Consider the following 19,649-nt stretch of genomic DNA (forward strand, 5'->3'; position numbering starts at 1 on the left):
AAGTTTCAGAGGTTAGATCTGGGAGTCAAGGTAGACACATAACTCAGAAAGAAGGCTTGGTCCGAATTCCTTCAGTTCAATAGAGCGCACCTTTATTGAGCACCTAGGAAACTAGGAAAGGAAGGGAGAGCAGAGATGACAGATACGGCAGGCCGTCTCCCTAGGGCACTTCCGCGTGTCTCCATGATGATGGAGCTAGGCCGGGGATGTCCTGGCAGGAAGCTCACCTGGAACTGTGAGTTTACACAGCGCAGCTGCTCCCAGGCTCGGCTCTTTCCGGGTGCCAGGAAGGAGCCAGTACATGGAGCAGAGCTGGACTGTCTCTTTTATTTGGAAGACTTTATAGTTTTTTCCTTTAAATCCACTATCCACAGGCCCCAGTGGGAAAAGAATATGGTCTTTAACTTGCTCTGTTTGGACAAACACTTCACATGACCAATGTAAACTGTTGCATAGTTAGTTTTGCAAAGGCCTTCCAGTTCATTCCAGAAATTCTCCCTCAAATGACAAATCCAAATTGTTCTGGCCCCAGGGAATTCAAAGCCCTTTCTCCTCAAATAGACATTGCTTCTCATTGTGCCCCTTTGATGGGAAGTGTAGAGATTGAAGGAATAAGCCCAGAAAGGACAGGAGGCACACAGGCATCCACGGAACAGCAGTGATGGGGACTGAGCATTGCCTTCCTGAGCCACTGCCTGAGCCCTGGACCCTGCTGCGCAAGGGCTGGCATCCTTCCAGTGCCATGGGGGCCACCTCCTTTATGGGATCAAAGCACCTTGTTTCCTGAAGCAAGTTCCTTATAAGAATTCTTCTGGTCCCAACAAGAAGTTAGAAGCCAGTACTTCAGAGAAAGGATGGGATGCTCATGGTCTTGTCCAGGGTCTGAGCTCTGCTGCCAGTGTGCTAGGCTGTGCAATGCTCAGAGGGTGGCATCAAAGTCTTGGAGGCCAGGATTGCCACAGGGAAGTGAAGGTCAGAAGCAGGGCATATCCCCTATCTTCTGGCAGCCCCTGATTTTCTCCGTAGAGCCTTGAGCAGCAGCATGAGGTGAAAGCAGACAGGATCTCATGGTTCACGTGGATGAAGAGGTCAGGGGCTTGTGGCCAGGCAGAAACTCTGGGCCTAGGCACTGGGAAAACAGAGAGAGCACACACCCCACAGGCTTGATCACATACCACTCTCCTGAGCAAGAGAGGGGTGGCAGGAACAGGACTGGCCATGCCATCCAGCCACATCATGTGACCAGTTACCCAGCTTCAGGGCTGCATACTGCCCAGGCAAGCCTCAGACATAGACTTCACGGAGCAAAGTCGTGGCTCCTCGGGCCTGGCTCTGGGCCCCGTGAGTGCTCAGCTTGGAGCCAAGAGCCAGGGACATGGGATGCATGGCACTCAGGCAGAAAGACGCGTAGAAGTGCGGGGGCTGAAATTCCTCAGTCAGGGCCTGGCCACCCGCATGCAGGGGCACTGGCTGTGGGGGGCTTCAGATGAGGCCGTTGCTAGCTGGCTACTTGGCCTCCACCAGCTGCTCCAGGCGCTGCAGCATCGTCAGACGCAGGGCTTGGAACCTGGAGGGAGACACAGCCAAGAGGACTCACCAACACAGGAGGACACAAGGAGAGGGGGACAGAGCAAGGGGGCGCACAGATAGCTGGGCCAGTAGACCTAAGGCTGCTCAGCGGCCACCATCTCTCCTCCGCTGAGGCCAGGGAAGAAGAGCCAGGCCACACCCTGCCAAACCAGCGGCTTAGAGGAGCAGGCACATGGGGCTGCAGACGCTGGCAAGCTTCAAATGCAGAATGTGCTGTTTCTATTCCAGAGATTCTCCACTATAGGACAGAACGTGCTGGAGGGGACAGGGTGGCAGAGTGGGGATCAGGAAACCTGCATTCAGGCCCAGTCTCGTCAGTGACCTGTGCTCCAACCTTCTGCACCTCAGGCCTCGGTTTCTTCTCTGTCCTCTGACTACACTAGCCAGGTGACCCCCATGTCCCCTTCTAGCTCCCAGACTTACAGCAGACTGCATGGTGGACTGTCCCCTCTGACCGGGTGTCTCTGCTGTCCTCCTGAAAGGGGCCTCACTACACAGATGGAAAGCTGGGGTAGGGGGTTGGGGGAAGGGCTGAGGCATTCCAAAACTCATTCAGCCAGACACCGGAATCCAAACCAGTCCCCCAACTGCAGGTCCTCTCACCATGAGCAGACTGCCTCCTTCCCTTCCTAAGGAGGACCCCACACCTGGCCCCGGCTGAGTGGCCCACATGTTCCCCCACCCCCACCCCATCTTTCACTCTACAGAGGAACAGACCAATCATTGGCAGATGCAACTTGGCTAGCCTCAAGCAGCCAGGCCTTGATGTAGCTTCCCCAGGAGCCCGCAGGTGACACCTGCTCACCTTTCCATTGAACAGGTCCCCTGCACCTGAAAACACCAGCTGGTACAGAGGGTTCCAGCGGTCACCACTCTTTGGCAGGCTCAGAATTCTCACTAGCGGGAAAGGCCCAGACCTGGCGAAATGTGCCCCGAGCAGACCTTCTCCTCGGTCACTCCTCCAGGGCTGTGTCTCCTGTAGAGTTCATGACCCTGGTCCAGCGCCCACCCCTGCTCCTGCCTGATTCTCCCGAGCTATTTCAACAGCGGCGCCCCTCTGGAGCTGGCGAGGTGCTGAAGCCAGAGGGGCGGTTTGGCTTGCCTCCTGTCCTTTCCGCAGGCTATCACCCCAGCTTGCCCTCACTACAGAGCAGGGGGCCAGCGGGCGGTGCCGGGCAGCCAGGGTGGGCAGGCTTCCCTGATTTGGGCCAGCGCCATGCCCTGGAGGAGAGAGCTCGCCCGGCCCCAGCCTGGGGGCTCTTCCCTGCACACTTGACCCACGACTGGCTCATTATGTGCTGCTTACTTCATGGTCAGTTTGATTATTTCTCTTTCCTCCTCTTCTTTTAATTTTTCAACAAAACTGTCCAGCACCGGCATTTCAAATTTAATGTACTGAGCGACCTAGAAAATCCAAGAACATTTTAATGTGCTTTAAATTAGAAGCCAAAAATGTGTTTTCTTTTCCTCAGGGTCTCCACAGCTGCTGATTTAGCCCTGTCTTCTAGCCCGGGAAGGGGCTACCCGTCTCCCCACTCACCCCCAGCACTCAGTCTGTACTAGGACGGAGAACAGAGAGGCCCATGCTCACTGCACAGCCTATTATCCCTGGGAGGAAAGATGAAGCTGGATATTGGGAAAAGTATTCAACAGAGAGTATAACCACACTGGGGGTTCTCCAGAGCCGGGGAGCGGAGCACTGGGAACGCCTCCATTTCTAACCGTGGAACAAAGCTGTGCTAGTCTGTGAGTGGTCCAAGGGATACAGGATCACTAACCTTCACCTTGGCCCAAACCCTGTAGGCCTTTTCTGTGCAAGGGAGCTCAGCAGCATGCTCTTTCCTAGACCAGGATGCAGGCTGCAGTGGGCCTTAGGCACCTGTCTCCCTTCCACAGGCCCCGGGTACTTATAGGCCCCTAATAAGGAGTCCCTGTGAGAGTCTTTAGTGTAAGGACAACTAAATACACTCTAACAAAGGAAAAGTTTCTGCCTGCCTGAGAGGGAAGGCTCAGGCATTGGTTTTTGAGGACTCAACTTCCTTTTTCCCCTAAGCCAGCGGATGGAGTTGGTGGGCACTGACAGGAGGAGGGAAGGCTGGAGCCATCACTGTGCTGGGCTCGGGGTCCTTTGGGACAGCTGGGTGAGATGTCACTGCAGAGGGCTCTGGCCAAGCACATCTTCAGAGCCTTTGGGAGACCCCCATGCTGTCATGCGGCCCCTCCCTGAGGAACAGGTCTCCCTGAACCTCAGCCCCGACTCACATCGTGGGGAACTTCCTCGCCCAGGTCGGCTTCCATCAGGAATATCCTGGCGATCTTCTCACAGGGCCCATGCAGGATTCTGGAAATCAGTGGATACTCACAGTCTTTTAATTTTGTTCTCTCTGAAAAAGAAGGTCATTTATAAAATTCCTGGGGCATTAGGATTGCCCCCTCTTTGTTCTGGGGTGGGAATGTGGTAGAAAAATGGTGGTCCAAGGGGCTGGGAACTTTTTCCAGACCTTGAAGAGAAGGTTGCCCTGAATGTTGTGTGATTGTGGCATTCAGCAAAGACAGGTCAGAACAGGAGCCCAGGGAGTAGAAGAGAGGAGAGCGTGGACACAGGGAGGCCAGGCTGCTCAGTTACCATGGAGCAGAACCCTGCACAGAGGGACATGTGCATCCTGCAACCGTTCTCAGGGGGCGAGGGATTTCAGTTCCAGCTCACAGTCCCTGATGTGTCCCCCAACACCTACCAACTGAATGAGATCAAAGACAATGGCTTCCCTTGTGTTTTTGGCAGGATTCTGTAAGGGGCAGAAAGTGTGCCTGGTTTGGGGGCTGGCGGAGCATTCATAGTGGCCGTGAGAGAAGGAGCATGGTCAGTGAGCTTGCCACATGGACAGAGACTTTGGTGTTTATGATATGGAAGCACAGGCAGACACTTACCCCCAGACTCATGAACAATGTAGAGTGCAAACTCACTGGGACCATTTTCCACCTGTGTAGGCAAGAACAGGAAGTCAGGGCTTTAGGAGACAAGACAGGAAGGGATCCCTGGCAGGAACCAGACCCCCAGTGCCACATGCACAAGTCCCCAAGGATCCTCCCCTCTTTCTCTGCATAAGATCCCAGAGATGCCGTGTCAGCAGAGGAAATGTTGCTAGACCTTCTACCCCAGGAAGCTTCCCCAGCCTTTGCTAGCTCCCCCAACAAGACAGCAAGTCACCAGCCTCCCAGGGCAAGGCCTCCTGCTCATAGCCAGACTTACTCGGAACTTGTTCAGCAGCAAGGTGAGCACATGCACGGTTGTCATGGTGCTGTTGACCCTCACATTGGTCACGGACCCATAAGCAGGAGTAAACACTGAGGTCTGCAGAGGGAGGAGGGCCATTCAGGGCAGGGCCAGAGGGACACAGAGCTGACATCACAGAGGATCTGGGCACACTGTCCAGTGTGGTCTGAGGCCACAGGTGAGCCCAGGCTCTGGAAGCACCTGTGCCTGTCCAGGACAAATCCACACACAGCTGTGCCCATATCTGATGCACTTGGGGAAGCCGTAGCAACTCTTGTCTTACAGAGGCCTGTAAGAGGGATGCCTCCAAAGCTATGAGGGCCAACTCTTTGACCTTAGCAGCCATTCCCATGGAAGTACTTCCCAGTCTCCTTCTCACTCTTTCTTTGGCTCATATTGCCAAGTGTCTGTTGATTCTAAGACCGAAAGTTCTGGAATCTATCCACTCCTCCCCATTCTCCCAGCAGTAGAGGTTCTCGGTTCACACTGCATCAACATCCCACCTCTCCCCTTTCAATCTCAGCACTTTCCACCCATTCTCCATGCTGCTACCCCAAGGAACAACATTTTAAAAACCTTGCAACTCCAAATATGTTCTGGACCAGCTGCATTAGCACAGTCTTGGCTCCCAGCCCCAGACTCCTGAACCAGAATCTGCATTTTGAGAAAACCCAGTGATACTCTCCGTACAGTGCGATTTGAGAAGCACTATCTTGTGGCATAGTTCTAGTTAGAAGTATCTGAAGGCGTCCCATAGCCTAAACAATACCCTTGCTTCCTCCTCTCACTGTTCACACACATGATACGATGATTCTCTCCCTCGTGCTTTGTGGTCCAGCCACACAAACTCTTCAAGGTTTGGGGGTCCCATTATAGTCCTGCAGGTACTTTGCCTTTCCATGTGAGACGCCATATATACAGGCAACCAGAGCACCGTCTGAGGCTTAATAAGTCCTCAGGGAGCACGAGTCAAGTTATAGACCTGCCAAGCATTTCACCTAAAACCTTTGATTTAATCCTTACAACAGTTTTTTGAAGTACCTGTCATTACTCCTTTTAAGAAAGGACACAGAATCTTGGAGAGGTCAAGTCGCTTAGTCATGGTCCTCCATCTAGAAAGGGCAGAGCCATTGGAAGCCCCATGCTTTACCCCTGTGGCACTGGGGCCTCCCTGTGAATCTCACTTCCCCGAGGTGAGCTCTTCCTCACTTTCCAAAACCAAATTCAAATCTATACATTCCTCCTCTATGGTCCTAGCTCTGCTTTCCCGGGGATGTAACTAGGGCTCAGGGATAAGAATGACTTGTTCAGTGTCCCCAAGTACCAGAGTCAGACTCAAACCCAGACCTGCTTCCTCCATAGCTGACATGCAGGGTGACTCTGTGTTACATAGAAAGCCAGACTAGGCTTTCAGTTTCCAAGAAATATGGAATAGAGGAGTCAAGCTATTTCAAGAAGAAAGGTCTTGTCAACTAGACATTATTAGGAATAGAGGAGTCAAGCTATTTCAAGAAGAAAGGTCTTGTCAACTAGACATGATTAGTGTTTCTTCTGCCTGGAGCCTTTTCTCAAGATGATACTGACCAGCTCCAAGTAGAAACAAAGGTCCCCGCTACTTTGCCATCTCTAAGCACAATGGTTTCTCTCCGATAGAACACATTAGAATCTAACAGCCCAGGACAAAGCAATGGGACAGGTACCAAGTTTTACTGAGTCTGGAAAGCATGCCAACACTACTGTGAATCAGAATACTTTTGGAAAATGATTGAGTGAGGTAACTGTGCAATTCTAAGAAATAAAATCCAGAATAACAACCTCAGGAAGTTAATTCTAGGTAATTATTTTTTACTTGTTGCCTGTGATTCAAGTACACACTGTTACCTGATTTCCCAGGACACTGATTCCGAATGGATTGAAAGGAAGAGAGAGAAGGAGCCCCTTACCCAGCCCAGAGATGGGAACCAGCTGTCCAACACACCTAAGATACTAGTTTGCCTGGAAAAATGAACCTACCTTCTGTCAGTAAATCTGTTACTGGGAGAAAGAGCCACACAGACTGGAGTACAGGCTAGCGTGTTGAGTGTCGAGCTGGCTGAGGAGCCCTTCTTGCTATCATGGCTCCCACGGACATGAAAGAATGTGACAAAAGCCCTCATTGTTCATTTCTGTTCATTTCAAAGGCTACAGAATCCTCAGACATCACCATGTCTCTGGGACTTTTGCAATGACAACAAAAGGTGGAATGATCTTAGAGAGGAATGATTCCCTTAGAAGAGGGGATGAATGTGCTGGAGATAAACCCCACTATTTGTTACCTTGAGCTGTGGATCAAAAGCTTTCTTTTTTAGGATCCTAGAACTATGAAGAGGCTAACCTCATGCAAATATTCTTTTAAATTTTTTTAATAATTCCTCAAAACTGCCTATACAGAGCTAGTATACTTACTGGACACTTCACAGACTAAACCCGTTCGGAACAAGATTTAAGGAATATATAGGTCAGATTGTGGGTCCTTTGGCTAATCTAAATCATTCTTAATCTCTGCTTCATTTCAACCCTGCACCCTTTAGGGAAACTACTCTCAAATGGTCCTGGGTTTCCCTGCACTTAGCAAAGATGATGTAGTGTCACCCATGAACACACATTGCAAACCCAGACCAGAGTGGGGGTAGGGGTGGTCCTCTTAGTAAGGCAGAATCCCTTCTGCTTGCCTTGTTGGATCCTTCACCCCAAAGTCCAGGGTGCCCCCAGAGCACTTGAATGGCTCCTGGCAGACCTAACCTGGGTAACTGTTCTTCAGGTCTGACCCTGGGAGCTGCGTTTGCCAGCACCCTCCCCCTCCCGTGAGTCATCGCCTATCAAGACAGGCAGCTGCTTCAACTGGAAACCTCTGCTTCCATTTCCTAGCGCTGCAGGATGTGGCCCAGTTACAGGACGCTCCCTCCAGGGCCTCACCCAGACTGCCACTCATGCCATTTATAGAAACAATCAACTTCTCCTTTTACAGTTGGATTTGTTTAGGGACTGATGTCATCTGGGGAAGGAGATCTTTTCCTCAGGTCAGTACAATGCATGCTTGGACAAAAGGCTAAGTGCTGGGAACCAGGAGCAGTGTGGGTTCTCTGGGGCCCAGAAACACGTGCCCCTGGGCACACCTCAATCTAGAACTTACTTGACCCAGGGAGAAGGTCAGCAGCACATCACGTTCCCGTGAGACTCTCAATCGAGCTTGGGTGGAAATCTCAGAGAAAACTGTCTAGTTAGACATAAACTTGGCATTACTTTCCAAAAATCCACACACCTTGGGAAAATGGATTGACAGTAAGTATGTGGTAAAAGCAAAAACAAAAACAAAAACAAAAGTAAAAGTAAAAGCAAAATACAAAAGCCCCCAAAACAGGCTTTGGGGTGACCAGTTGGAATGTGTTCATTCGTTCTTTCTTCCTAGCTTCCTTCTCTCTCTCTCTCTCTTTCTTTCTTTTGACTGTTATTTTGATGTCATTTTGGGCAAGCTATTTCTCCTCCCAAGCCCATTTATTGGTGAGGACGCAGCTGTGACCACACCAGCACACAGAGTCTGACAAGACTCTGGTGGGGCCTGGCCTTCCAAAGGCCCAGCAGTGCCTGGGGCTGCCTCCCTGGGGCCTCAGCTTCACAGCCCAGGGGAGAGGTTGGGCAGAAACATCACCTTGTGGTTATAAAAGTGCCCATTGATGGAGAAGCGATGTCGCCGGATCCTCTGGGCCTCACCAGGTGCACGGGCCCGGGGCCGCCTCTGGATCACGCAGGCTGCGTCACTCTTGGTCCGCATCAGCTGGGGGGTCTCCTCGTCCTCCTCCAGGGGCTCTGTAGTGAGGAACCGGTGAGAAGGTCAGTCCGGGGTGGAGCACAGGGGCCCGAGAACTGCAGAGCTGTAGCGGTCCCGCGGCAGGTGGGGCTTGGTTCCCTGGAGCTCTGTGGTGACGCCATGCTACAGTGGAGGGTAACATCACTGCTATTTTCATGACAGTGCTTGGGGAATGCCCACCTTGTAAATAGGATCACCCCCAGATAGGATCACCTGTGTCGCCATGGCCTTGGCCTCCATCTCTGGGCGCCCAGGGCAGGTCTTGGGCAACACCACACCGTCCTCTGAGCCCTCACTGAGTGTGAGGGGAGGACACAAAGAGGACGGATGAGCAGCCTGGATTCCAGAGTGTGAGGGAGACATGTCCCAGAGGCCCTGCCTGCTGCTGCTGTTCTCTCCTTTCCAAAACGCAGGGGACTCGGGCAAATTACATCACAATCACCTCTGCCAGCCTCTTTTCTGTAAGTGGGGAGGTGAGGAGAAGGCCTTGGACTGAGACAGTTATTTAGCAAGTGAGGAGGTATTAGCAACGATTTGGCAAGATAAATAAAGCCTTTCTGTGCTCCTGGCAGCTGGTCTTCCTTTTTACTTTTTACTTTTTTTTTTTTTTTTTTTTTTTAAGAGTTGCGGGAGAGAAGGGAGAAGGGGCAGAGGGAGAGGGAGAGACAAAGAATCCCTAACTGGCAACATGGCCAGAGAGGAGCCCAACTCGGGGCTCAGGCTCACAGCCCTGAGATGACGACCCAAGCCAACATCAAGCATTGGACACTTTAACCCACTGAGCGGGCCAGGTGCCCCAACACAAAGCTGTTCTTCAGAGATGATGGCCATGAGCCAAGACCCTCCTCTTCTATCCTAGTGAGCAAGAGGGGCTCCCAGGTAGCCCGAGGCCCCGCTTACCTGAGCTATCTCTGGAACTCTCGGCCCCGTGTGCAGTCTGAGCACTTGGCTCCTGGGCAGGGACCCTGCCGTCCTGAAGAAGTGGATCCTTTCTGAAAAGACAGTCAAGGTGCTCAGAGAGCTTCTGAGAGAGAAAAGAAGCCCAAGTCACAGAGAAGAGGCCTCCTGCCTCTGTGGACGGGACACAGGCAGAGGCAAGGCCAGCCGAGGTAAGGCTCTACTTCACACCAAGTTAATGTAAGATAGTAAAAGAAAAGCAAAGACTTGCCATGGTATCTGCTGGAAGGAGAGGGAGTATGTCCTGCAGACCTGAGTGGCCTTGTCCCTGCTACACAGACACAGGGACTAGCTGTGTGCGCCCATGGACTCCTGGGCACCCCACTGAGGGAGATGGTGTCTGTGGCCAAGTGTTGAGTGGGCTCTCTGGGCTTCCCTCAGGCCTGAAGGAGAGTCAGGTGGGGGAAGCTTGAGGGGCCAATCTCTGAGCCTCTGGGCCGGGCAGAGTCCAAGCCAAGGGAGCTGGTGCCTGGCTGGAGAAGGGGATGTGTGTGATGAGAAGTAGCCTCACAGCTACTTCCTCACAGCATGAGGGAGCCATGGAGGATCAGGCAAAGAGCAGAACCCAGGCCAAGAGGCCTCTGAGGGGGGTCCTGTCTGTTCCCATGGCTGCTTTTGCCCTGGGGGGTGGGACTCACGAGTCATACTTGTCGCCTTTCTACGAAGCCCATCCAAACATTATACTCTAAGTCTGTATGGGGTGTCAAGGTGCTAAGTGCCCTCAGAACAGCAACTTCGCTTGAATTTCTGAAAGGGAAATGGTTTTGAATTTTTGCCTCTTGGAAGGATTCATTACATGCAGAAGCGAGCAAAACTCAGCAACTAACTGCCCTTTATTGGGTTGCGGGGGGGAGGCAGAGAGAGGGGGCAGATGTTCATTAAGTGGTAAGGTAGGAAACAGTTTCATCATGACTGAAACATATTTCTGATGTTAAAATAAACCTGATGTTAATCTCTAATAAATTTATAAAAACAAATTCTGATACTAAAATGAAAGTAGAGCCATAAGAGGTTAAATTTGTGTGAATTTTTAAGGTAGAACTGGAGATGCTAAGAAGTGTTTGTTTTGCCCAGGATGTTGGAAGCCCCTGCCCACGCATAGCTCCTCTCCTTGCAGATAAGGCAGCTCCTGTGAATGTATGAGGAAACACAGCTGGAGGCGATGGGAGTCTGGAAAATTCTCCAAGAGCAAGATGGCTTGGTCATTATCTAGAAAGACCACTATCGGCAGGTGAGGCCGCAGGCTCAGGCAATCACAGGGTGACAAGGATAAGGCTGGCTTGTGTTCTCCGGTGCTCCATTTGGGAGCAGGGCTTTGCCCTGAGACAGAGGACACCACCCCGCAGACAGCCCAAACGGTACGCTTGGGTTGAACCGGTGTCAAGGAGGACACCCAGCCCTGCCTCCACCATCTGAACACTCACAGGGGGCAGCTGGGCTGTCCGGGTGTCCAAGAGGCTGAGGAGAGGTGCACGCGCTCCCTGTCGTCCTGTATCTGGAGCCGGATAGGCCGCCTCAGGCCCCAGGCAATGTTGAGAAGCCCCTCGATGATCAGAGCACCTTCTTCCTGTGGGAAGCCCACACAGGTTAGTCTCTTTTCCCAGAGCAGCCCTCCACAGGGGTCACTGCTCACCCTCCCTGAGCCCCCTGAAGGCCCGCCCCCGCCCCCCCCGCCCCCCCGTGGGCTTCCCTGAACCTTCTTGCCACAAACACAGCTCTCCTCCTTGGGATCCCATCCTCCCCTGGGGGAAGGCACACAAGCCTCTATGTGCTCCAGGGTGTGAGGCTATGGGCTGACCAGAGGAAGCCTGAGGCGTGTCCTTCCACCGCTCTGTTCACATCTGATCAGGGGCATGGCCTGGGACGGAGCAGCTGAGTCAGGCGTCCCACAGGAACCCAGCTGCTATCCAGCAAGCACGTCCACACGGGTGAGGAAACACGTACCAGAGAAGCATGACCACGTTGACCCTGGTGCCGTGTAGGGGTGCCTTCCCATCCCCCTCCCCCAGTGCACCTGGGGAAGCGGCCCCGATGGTCACCAAGTCCTACCGAGAATGTGCTGCAGGCCCTGGATTCCATGCCCACCAGAGCAGGGGTGACTGCTCCTCGGAGCTGTGTCTCAGTCTCGCGCTTCTGCCCACGCTGCTCTCAACTGCCCCAGGGACCACTCGAGTGGGCTGGGCCCACCCTGATTTCTGAGCTGCCTCCTTTCCTGATGGCCAATCTTGCTTTTCTCACAACCTGCCCATTGCCAGCCTCCACGTTCCACTACTGGCATGAGCACTCAGAATAGCTACAACAGCTCCCATTCTCTGTCCCCAGCTAGCCTTGATTTCCCAAGGTCTGCGGATGGCACAGCTACTGCCCTCCTGCTGAGCCCCAAGGTCCTAATTGACAGAACCCTCCAGAGGCATCCTCAGCCAGTTTCCCCTCCCAACCCTCAGGTCTCTGCTTCTGTTTCTGACTTCTTTCAGGCTCCTATCCACGAGTGACCACCTCTAGGCTCTCTGCGCCCAGCCGAACTCCCCCACATGTGTGCCTGGCCAGGCTGCCTTCAGGGCATCTTCCTAATATCTTCTCAGCCCCCCCTTCCCCCAGAGCTATGATCCCCCCAGCTACCTGCTCCTGAGCTGCTTTGAAACTAGCCATTTCACAATGAATGTTATCTCCCTTTTTTTTTTTTTTTTTTTTTTTATTGCTGGTTGTTATACTCCCACTGCTATCTTAAACACCACTTTAGAGTCACAAATTTTCTTTCTCCATATTGGCATTGAAAGCCTTGTGAGAATAAAAAACCTTGTAGAAATGCCTTCTTTTCCCCGGAAGGGCTTACAGAGGTGTCCTGCAGGGTCAATTTCATGGTAAGTTAGTTAACCACTTAAAGCACCCTGTTATCCACAGAGAAAATAGTTCCACTCTGTTCAAGGTTATCAAAAATACACATTGCTTTCTTGAATGACCTTGCACTGTTTGCTAAAATAGAAAACAACAATAAAAGCAGAGGACTTTTTGATAACCACTGATGTTAACACAGTCTCAGACAGGTAACTAACGCTCCCTAAGAAGAAAAGACTGGGTTGATTTGCTGGAGTTAAAGGGGGCAGTAAGCAACCCCAAAGTGGGTTTCCGTTCCTTGTTTTCTGTCTTGGCCTCAGATGCCTCTTTCAGAGGTCAACACACCCCCTCCCCCAACACAGCTCAGCAAGTTCATTCACAGAGCCCCACTGCCTGCTGGTCCCATGTCCGACCCCATGTGTGAAGGAGATCCAGCAGTCTTGGTCCTGGGTCTGAGAGTCAGGAGATCATTTAGAGCTCCAAGGGGCAGGAGAAGACAGCACCACTGGGCCATTGGCAGTGGGGCTGGATACGCTGGGCTGGGCCTTCAAACATGCCACAGGACGGCTCTGGAGAGTGCAATGAAGGAGGCAGGAGGAGTTGTTCTGGAGCTGGGAGCCAGGAGCGGAAGCAGAGCTGCTGTCTTCAAGGTCAGGGATCAGCTATGTTGCGGTCTGCTGGCCTGATGTGACTCGGGCCCTGTGTCCCTGCACGGACAGAGTGTGTGTCCCCAAGCTGCCCCCCGACCACTGTTCCACTGTCCTTCTGCCTGGCCCCATTGGAATGGAGGGGAGGCCCCGTCAGGCTGTAGCTGTCTTGTTCAAATCAGGGGAAACTGGGGGCAGAGCAGGAGCTCCAGGCTCCTGGGCAGCCCTCGCCAAACAGGCCCAAGGAGGACTTGAATGTGGGTCCCACAGCCTACAATTTTCATAAGTCGGGAAGTCATTCTGGGCCCTCCAATTCTGGGTCCCCCCCTCACTGTAGCCCCCTACCTCTCCCACAGCCTGAGGTGGCTGGAGCGGTGCCACCCCTCCCTGCCCTGCGGAGTAAACATCCACGGAGCCTCCCACTGCTCCAGGCTGGTAGCTGGGCCAAACCCCGCCCGCCAAGCTGTTTTCCCTCTGAGAGCCTTCCTGTGTGCTGCTATTTTTGGCCCTCGTGACAGTAACTGGTGGCTGGTGAGGAAGTATAAAAGCAGCCGCCAGGCCTCCAGGTTCACCAGATAGCTCGGGAACGCTTGCACGCCGGACAGTGGCCAGTCGTTCCCACCACCCATCCTGCTGGCCATTCCACGCTGGACACGGGGCTCTGACAGCCGGGCCCCCAGCCCTCCACTCGAGCTTCCTGGGTCTTTCCAAGGACTGTCCTAGCTTATCCAGCAGCCCTGTGAGCCCCAAGTTCCCTCGACTCCAGGTAAGAGAGAAGCTTCCCTCTGGTTAGAGACACAACAAGAAGGTTTTGTTTCTCTTTGAGGGCGGGGCGAACAGGGCCTGACCGTGGGACAGAGACCAGGGCATGCAGTCGAGGCAGTGATAATAGCCACAGAGGGCTTCACATCGGCAGAGGGATTTCCCGGGAACTGTCATCCCATGTGTTTCTTACAACACCCTTTCCAGCGGGTGGGTCCGGGACACTTGGAGAGGTGACTTTGAAGAGGTCCCCACCCAGATGAGGAAGCGGCAGAGGCCGGTTTTACCCAGGTTCCCTCTGACTCCAGTCCATTAGACTGCGTTCTGATTTGTATGGGTTCAACAACAGTAAAGATGGATTCCTGAGCACGGAGCTTTCAGTGTTAATGGGAAGGAAGAGTTCAGGAGTCTGAGCCCGGGTTTGGGTATGCAGACATCACTCCACTCTCGGCCTGTGAATCACCCAGGCAGCCTCTGCTGAGAGAGGGGACCAGCAGAGGTGACAGAATGGCAGACCCCTCACCCTGGTCTTCTGTCGATAAACAGGTCGCTGCTCCGCATCGCTGACGGCCATGAGGTCCCGGCTCCTGCTTCCTGTGGCCCACCTGCCCACCATCCAGGAGACGCTGGAGGAGATGCTGCCTGGGGGGCCCGGGCAGGAGCCCCCGGCCTCCCCCAGTCTGGATGACTACGTGAAGTCTATCTGTCAGCTGGCTCAGCCCACTTCAGTGCTGGATGTGGCCACAGTCAGGGCCCAACCCGGTAGAACCCCCCGGCCAGCCCACGCCTTCAGGAAGAGCCCTCCTACTGAGTCTCTACAGGACATTACTACCCGCTTCAGTGGTCAGCAGCCGGCACTGCCTGGGGACGGCACTGCTGACCCCCTGGACTGGCTCTTCGGGGAGTCCCAGGAAAAAAGGTCAAGTAGGAGGGACCAGCCAAGGAGGACTGGCTCCTCTGCTGACTCCTGGGGTCCACACAAACAGATGGATTGTGGCAAGGCACGAGGGACCCCCAGAGGGAGACCCTGGGATGCCAGGGTGCAGGGGCACCCTCTGGCAAGACCCTCAAGGGACTGGCACCAGGGCTCCTGGGCTTCCAGGCAACTCTGTACGGACGTGGCCTCCCCCCCTGCCCCCCGCCCCAGAAGCACCCTCAGAACTCTCTATTTGCACCTCCCAGTGATCCATGAACTCTAACCCCTTCCCAATAAAGGCTTCTGTACAGAGCACGCTGGTCTTTGTCACCTCCCTGCCCCCTCCCCTGAGGTGGGTACCGTCTCTGGCAGGTCCGCAAGAGGGAAACATCTTTCTGCAAGGGCTGCCTGCCTGGGCATTTTATAGAGAAACCCCCTCCTCTGAAAAGCGAGAACAGCCTCATCTGGGCTCATGTGGTGTTACTGGTCCTGCTCGCACTGTTCCTTACTGGCTGAGCACCTTGGGCAAGTTACTTAACATTTCTGTTCGCTGATTTTTCTCATGGGTAAAATGGGGATAATTAAAGGGACCTGCTTTCTAGATTGCTCTGGTGAGTAGATGGGGTAAGAGCCACATGCATTATGGGTGCATAAAGCCTGCACACAGGCTTCTACACACATCTGTGTGGTTGCCTCGCAGGCAGGGACGGAGGTCAGTGGCAGGTGAGAAGCAAAGCTCTCGGCCACACAGGGATTTCCGAGCGAGGACTGCACCCTCCCAGGTCAGCCTCCTGGCCCCCACCCTCAGAGCCTGTGCTCCATGCAGCCCAAGAGGAAACATAATGGTTTCCCCAAAGGTACCTGCTGAGTTTGGGGGAACCTGTCACCAGGGCACCTGGGGTTTCTCCGTGGCTCCGGCTTACAAGTCCTGTTGTGTCATTGGGAGAGTTTTGCCCATGCTGAATTTCGCCCACATTCTTGATGCCCAAGAGAGCCAGTACCAGCACAGCTGGCAGAAATGTCCAACCACTGTGGAAGAAGAGGTGTCCCCAAACTGGAACAGTGAGGCCACCGTCTTTCAGGGGGAGGCCTAGTGACAGCAGGGAGCGGGGTCTTCTCTGGAGGACGGGGCCAGGCGGTCCTGTCCTCACCATCCCCATCCCTCCCTCCGCCCGGGGGGCTTCTCAACCACCGGACAAAGTGCAGGCCATTGGCCAGCCGACCTGTCCTTAGGCAAGCCCAGTGGCCAAGGCCTCACTCCACAGGTCCCAAGGTCTGGGCCAGGTCTAGGTCTTCCAACCCCAGTGCCTGGAGGCACCTGGCAAGGAAGGAGATGAAGGTGAGGAATAAGGGAAAGGGAGGGGGGTCTTCCTCAGACAGGCAGGTCAGGAGGCATCAGAGAACTGAAAAGCATCAGGCCTGAGGACCCATTATCCTGTTCCCTTGGGCAGAGCTGGCTGACCCTGATCTGGGCAGAAGGGGCAGAGGGGAGAGGAGGAGAACAGAATTGTGGCCGCAGCCCAGCTCACAGCCTGCTTCAGTTTGCTCTATCTCCTTGCTCTGAGGAGTATCAAACTATTTTCTTCTTCCTTTCCTTCTTTTATTTTTAAAATTGCTTTGCACTTTTATGCGTGTTTTGTGGGAAGGCAGAATGTAAACCAGACATTTAAAAGTTTCACAAGACAGTCTGCTTATCTGTAAAATGGGGACACCGCCCCTGCCTTCATAGGCTGCAAGTGTTGTGGAATGGGGCGTGTGTCCTCGGAGATAGCATGGAAACCCCACAGGAGATAGCATGCCTGCGTCCACCACAAGCCACTGTGTGTCTAGTCTGCTCAGACCTGCCTGTCCCTGACCTTTGCTGGCAAATAAGTGCAGGGGCAGCCTTTAGCCAGAACACCCTTAGAAGGCGTTGGGGTGAGGGGGCTGACCTGGGAGAGGGTGCTGGCCTGTGACCATGTAGGCTGGGCTCGCCTCACTGAGGCCCCTTCTGCAAAGCTGTGTGAAACCAGGTCAGAAGGAAGCAACTAAGATGAGGCTGGCCAGTTGACCCCAAGCTCAAAACCCACATGGCTGCATTTGGGAGGTCAGACAGGGCTCTGGGCTCCTCTGCTCATATCCCCTGATGTGAAAGACGCTAATGGCACCTTCATGAAGGGCCAAAACTAAAATAATTGAATAAAGGGCGGTGGGAGGGGGACTTTTGGCATTATTCCAAGCTTTGCACGGGACAGAACAGCCTAGCAGAAAGTCCCTGTGATGGGAGCCCTATAAAGCAGTCTCCTGCTCACTGGCCCCTGGAGTTGGGAAGGGACACAGTGTCCCGACCAGGGGGCAGTCTGGGAAGCACTTGGGAGCTCTAAAGGGAGCACGTCCATTGCCTGCGGAGTACTCACCTGCCAACTGGTCTGCCAACTGTCCATCATCCCTGCCTTCAGGCATTAAAAGAAGGCAAATCGTTATAAGAGGGAAGGGGCTCCTGACTTTCTCCACCCTGGGAGCGGCAGAGACCCTGAGTGAGTAAAAGGATGCTCCTTCCTTTTCTCACTCAGCTCAGGAGCCTGGGAGAGAGGAGGACTGGGTGTGATGTATGCTCTCGGCCACCAGGGGGAGCACGAGAGGCCGGCTCCCCTAGTCCACTGCGTGCAGGTGCCCAACAGGAGGGTCCTATTTTTCATCGCAGTGATATATTTAGGCACTGGTATTTCTGGGTGGTCCATTTTTCTCTCGAGCAATCAAACAGCCTGGTTAAAATGCTTTGCTATCTTCAAAAGGCACAAATTGCTCCAAGTTGCTCCTGCTCTCCTTTGTAATATAAGCAAAAGTATCCCAAAGGCAAAATTTATGATAGAGGAGGCTAGTGCCTGGGCCTCCACGGACAGAGGAAGCTAGGACCGGGAATCCCTTGCCCTTTGGAAGCTGGGGGAGAATTCTCAGGGATACGCTGACCCCAGGGCGTGGCCCCTGCTCCCTGACACACTTCTATGGATCCCTGACACACTTCTTTGGATCCTGGAAGAGACTGTGGAAGAAGAGGTGTCCCCAAACTGGAACAGCGAGGCCACCGTCTTTCAGGGGGAGGCCTAGTGACAGCAGGGAGCGGGGTCTTCTCTGGAACCCCACATGGCTCTGTGAGGGCCCAGCTGGTGCCCAGCCCCTCCGCAGCTGGGAGGCACTTTCACTTGGTGACTGAAGGTAACAAACCCCTCCCTGCATCTCTGAGGCCTGCCAAAGCTTAATGCTGGCAGTGGGGTCGCTGTCTTACAAACTTCAGTGCTCAGGCCTTGGAGCTCTGCGGGCATCTTATGGCAGGGTTACCATGTGGGGTAGACTTCCAACTCTGAAAGCCTCAGTCTCTTTGTCAGGGAAATGGCCATTCCCAGGTCACACGGCTCTTGTATTACAATAAATAACAGAGGGACAAAGTGCCTGGTCCCTGTCTGCCCTCAGGGCCTGCAGTGCCTGAGGAGAGGCCGGCCCAGGTGCCTGAGCTGTGAGTCCCTGAGGCCTAAGAGGTCCTGGGTCTGCATCTGAGAAATCGCAGAGGCCTGAACACAGGGTGGTGGGTGGGTCAAGGAGGCACTTGGTGTCCAGGAATCAGTCACGCATTTCGGCATCAGAACTCTGGACTGCCAGGCCTAGGCTGCCTTTGTGCTGGTGGTGACCCCCCACCCCCACCAAGATGCATACTCCCTCAGGCTGCTGCCCCTTGGCTGTTAAGGCTACGGAAGGTTCCTGAAAGGTACTTTCTGGCTCTAGGGTGATTAAGTCAGATCCTCATACCTTCTTTAGGTTAGGAGTGGGAAAATCCCCATCTGTAGGGTATTAACTTCTTACCACATGGGGCTGTCAAGAACACCCCTTCCTCTTTTTGGGGTCTCTCACTTTTCCACATGGACTCCCCCATCACACACAAACACAGGCATAGCTTTGGGGCTTCCCACTCCTCCTCCCCACATGACTGTTCCTACAGAAGGGATTGTCTCGGGGAATCCCAAGGGCCAGGGTCAAGCTCTTAGAGTAGCTGTTCTCAAACTTGGCCTTCATCCCAATCCTCTGGAGGACTTGCTAAAACACAGATGGGAACAGGAAGAGTTTTTGATTCAGCAGGCCTGGGGGCAGGAGGGCGTTCCCAGGTGACTTTGAGGCTGCTGGTGCACTGACCACAGGTTAAGAGCTGCCAAGTCTTAGATTAATCACTGGACTAAGGCCCAGGGCTGAGGAACAGGGCACAGCTAGAAGACCCCATTGCATGCACGTCCCCAGCACCACTGCTGGGTTAGGTCTAGTTCTCACATAGCCTAGATCAAAACTGCCCAGAGCACTAGAGCTCAGGACCCATCTCAGCTTGCCTGGGCCTGTGCGTTTATCACCCAACACCTATGCTGGGGTGGTGCACTGTGCCCGGCCCGGTGACGCAAAACCAGCAAGGCACTTAGGTAAATGAAGAAACAGCAAAACCAGAGATGGCAGGACGGTGGCATCAGAGCCTAGCCAGCAACAGTGAAGAGCAGGGCTGCGAGACAGGTGTCAGAGAGCAGCTCTGCCCAAAGAAGGGGGGTTGGGCGGGGAACAAGGCCCTGTGCAGGCTGAGCAGCCTTGGGGAGGTGGAGGGTGAGGTGTGTGCTGCTCCAGATCATCCCCGCAGCCCCGTGCTGCCTGGACCACAAACCAGCAGCTTCCCTCCCACGCAGGCTCTCGAGCCGCGCACGTGACAATAGCCTGGCCCAGGCTGTACTGTGCCTGCCGAATGTTTTGTTTAACCCACATGGTGTTTCGAGGTTTAGGAAATTCCACATGAAATTCCGGATATCTAACTTC

At 53.8% G+C, this 19,649-nt stretch overlaps 2 protein-coding genes across 7 annotated transcripts in view; one reads left to right on the plus strand and one right to left on the minus strand.

Moving 5' to 3' along the window:
- Positions 1 to 70: 70 nt before the first annotated feature.
- Positions 71 to 19,649, minus strand: part of RASSF4 (Ras association domain family member 4) — a 31,254-nt gene continuing 11,675 nt past the window's right edge. For 5 of the 6 annotated variants that reach the window (XM_059398024.1, XM_059398028.1, XM_059398025.1 and 2 more), the window contains 8 exons: positions 11,093 to 11,235; positions 9,612 to 9,703; positions 8,553 to 8,710; positions 4,841 to 4,942; positions 4,519 to 4,570; positions 3,853 to 3,974; positions 2,897 to 2,994; positions 71 to 1,567 (listed from right to left, as the gene is read on the minus strand). In XM_059398024.1, coding sequence (XP_059254007.1) covers positions 1,507 to 1,567; positions 2,897 to 2,994; positions 3,853 to 3,974; positions 4,519 to 4,570; positions 4,841 to 4,942; positions 8,553 to 8,710; positions 9,612 to 9,703; positions 11,093 to 11,235 — 828 coding nt within the window. In that variant the 3' untranslated portion in view covers positions 71 to 1,506. The remainder of the gene's footprint in view (positions 1,568 to 2,896; positions 2,995 to 3,852; positions 3,975 to 4,518; positions 4,571 to 4,840; positions 4,943 to 8,552; positions 8,711 to 9,611; positions 9,704 to 11,092; positions 11,236 to 19,649) is intronic. The other variant, XM_059398029.1, reaches the window with a different exon arrangement.
- On the plus strand, positions 13,673 to 15,141 carry DEPP1 (DEPP autophagy regulator 1). Its single transcript, XM_059398030.1, has 2 exons — positions 13,673 to 13,916; positions 14,459 to 15,141. Exon 2 carries the CDS (start codon positions 14,485 to 14,487, stop codon positions 15,109 to 15,111), a length of 627 nt encoding a protein of 208 aa, XP_059254013.1. The 5' UTR covers positions 13,673 to 13,916; positions 14,459 to 14,484; the 3' UTR covers positions 15,112 to 15,141.

Source organism: Mustela nigripes, chromosome 4 (assembly GCF_022355385.1).
Source record: "Mustela nigripes isolate SB6536 chromosome 4, MUSNIG.SB6536, whole genome shotgun sequence".
In the NCBI taxonomy this organism is placed as follows: domain Eukaryota; kingdom Metazoa; phylum Chordata; class Mammalia; order Carnivora; family Mustelidae; genus Mustela; species Mustela nigripes.

Coding starts and splice junctions, on each gene's coding strand:
- DEPP1 (XM_059398030.1), top strand. CDS start 14,485: ATGAGGTCCCGGCTCCTGCTTCCTGTGGCCCACCTGCCCACCATCCAG.